General features: G+C 49.8%; 1 protein-coding gene across 1 annotated transcript in view; it reads left to right on the top strand.

Annotated features, from left to right (window-relative positions):
- The window catches only part of CAMK1G (calcium/calmodulin-dependent protein kinase IG), a 9282-nt gene that overhangs the window by 6199 nt on the left and 2412 nt on the right, over positions 1–671 (top strand). The window contains exon 8 of the mRNA XM_010143603.1: positions 526–604. Coding sequence (XP_010141905.1) covers positions 526–604 — 79 coding nt within the window. The remainder of the gene's footprint in view (positions 1–525; positions 605–671) is intronic.

The following is a 671-nucleotide window of genomic DNA, read 5'->3' as shown; positions in this document are numbered from 1 at the left end:
GCCGCCGCTGCCCCCTTCCAGCCTGATGAACGGGCTTGTGGAGCTCACCTGCACAGAGCTTACTGCAGCCAGCTCTTAGCAGCATAGTTCAAACATCAGTCTCTTTTACACTTACAAACAAAGATAGCAGGAGGTTTGTTAGAATAAACACCACGATCCTCCCTGGAAAAAAGAAAAGAAAAACCAAAACAGTGAGAGAGATAGAAGTCCTCTTTTGGGCCACTTCCCAATCTGCTCAGTTTGCACTTTAGGGTTTCTAGAGTTATTTTTTAGCTGAATAATTCAACTCAAATTCACATAATCTAAGTGTGAAGCTTGGTACCTCCCCAGGTAACATTTTTTTCATCTGGAGCCCCTCACCACCACCATCTTCCCTTACGGGAGCAATGAAGCGGTACGAACACCTCCTCCTCGGGGCTGACCTTGGCAGCGTTTATCCACAAGCGTTTGCCATCTCCTATTAGGATTGTATCACGGAACAGGAAAATAACCTTTTCTTTCTGCCTCTCTTCCCCTCCCAAACAGCCAAGGATTTCATCAGGCATTTACTGGAGAAGAACCCGGGCACGAGGTTTACCTGTGAAGAAGCCCTGCGGCACCCCTGGTGAGAGGAGCAGGGACCCGGCCGTGGCTGGTGGCCACCGGGATTTACCAGCCTCCGCGTCTCGCTC

Source organism: Buceros rhinoceros, unplaced genomic scaffold (genome assembly GCF_000710305.1).
Source record: "Buceros rhinoceros silvestris isolate BGI_N320 unplaced genomic scaffold, ASM71030v1 scaffold6289, whole genome shotgun sequence".
Classification (NCBI taxonomy): domain Eukaryota; kingdom Metazoa; phylum Chordata; class Aves; order Bucerotiformes; family Bucerotidae; genus Buceros; species Buceros rhinoceros.
Note: the sequence above shows the minus strand (reverse complement) of the source record. Positions and strands in the feature narration are given on the sequence as shown.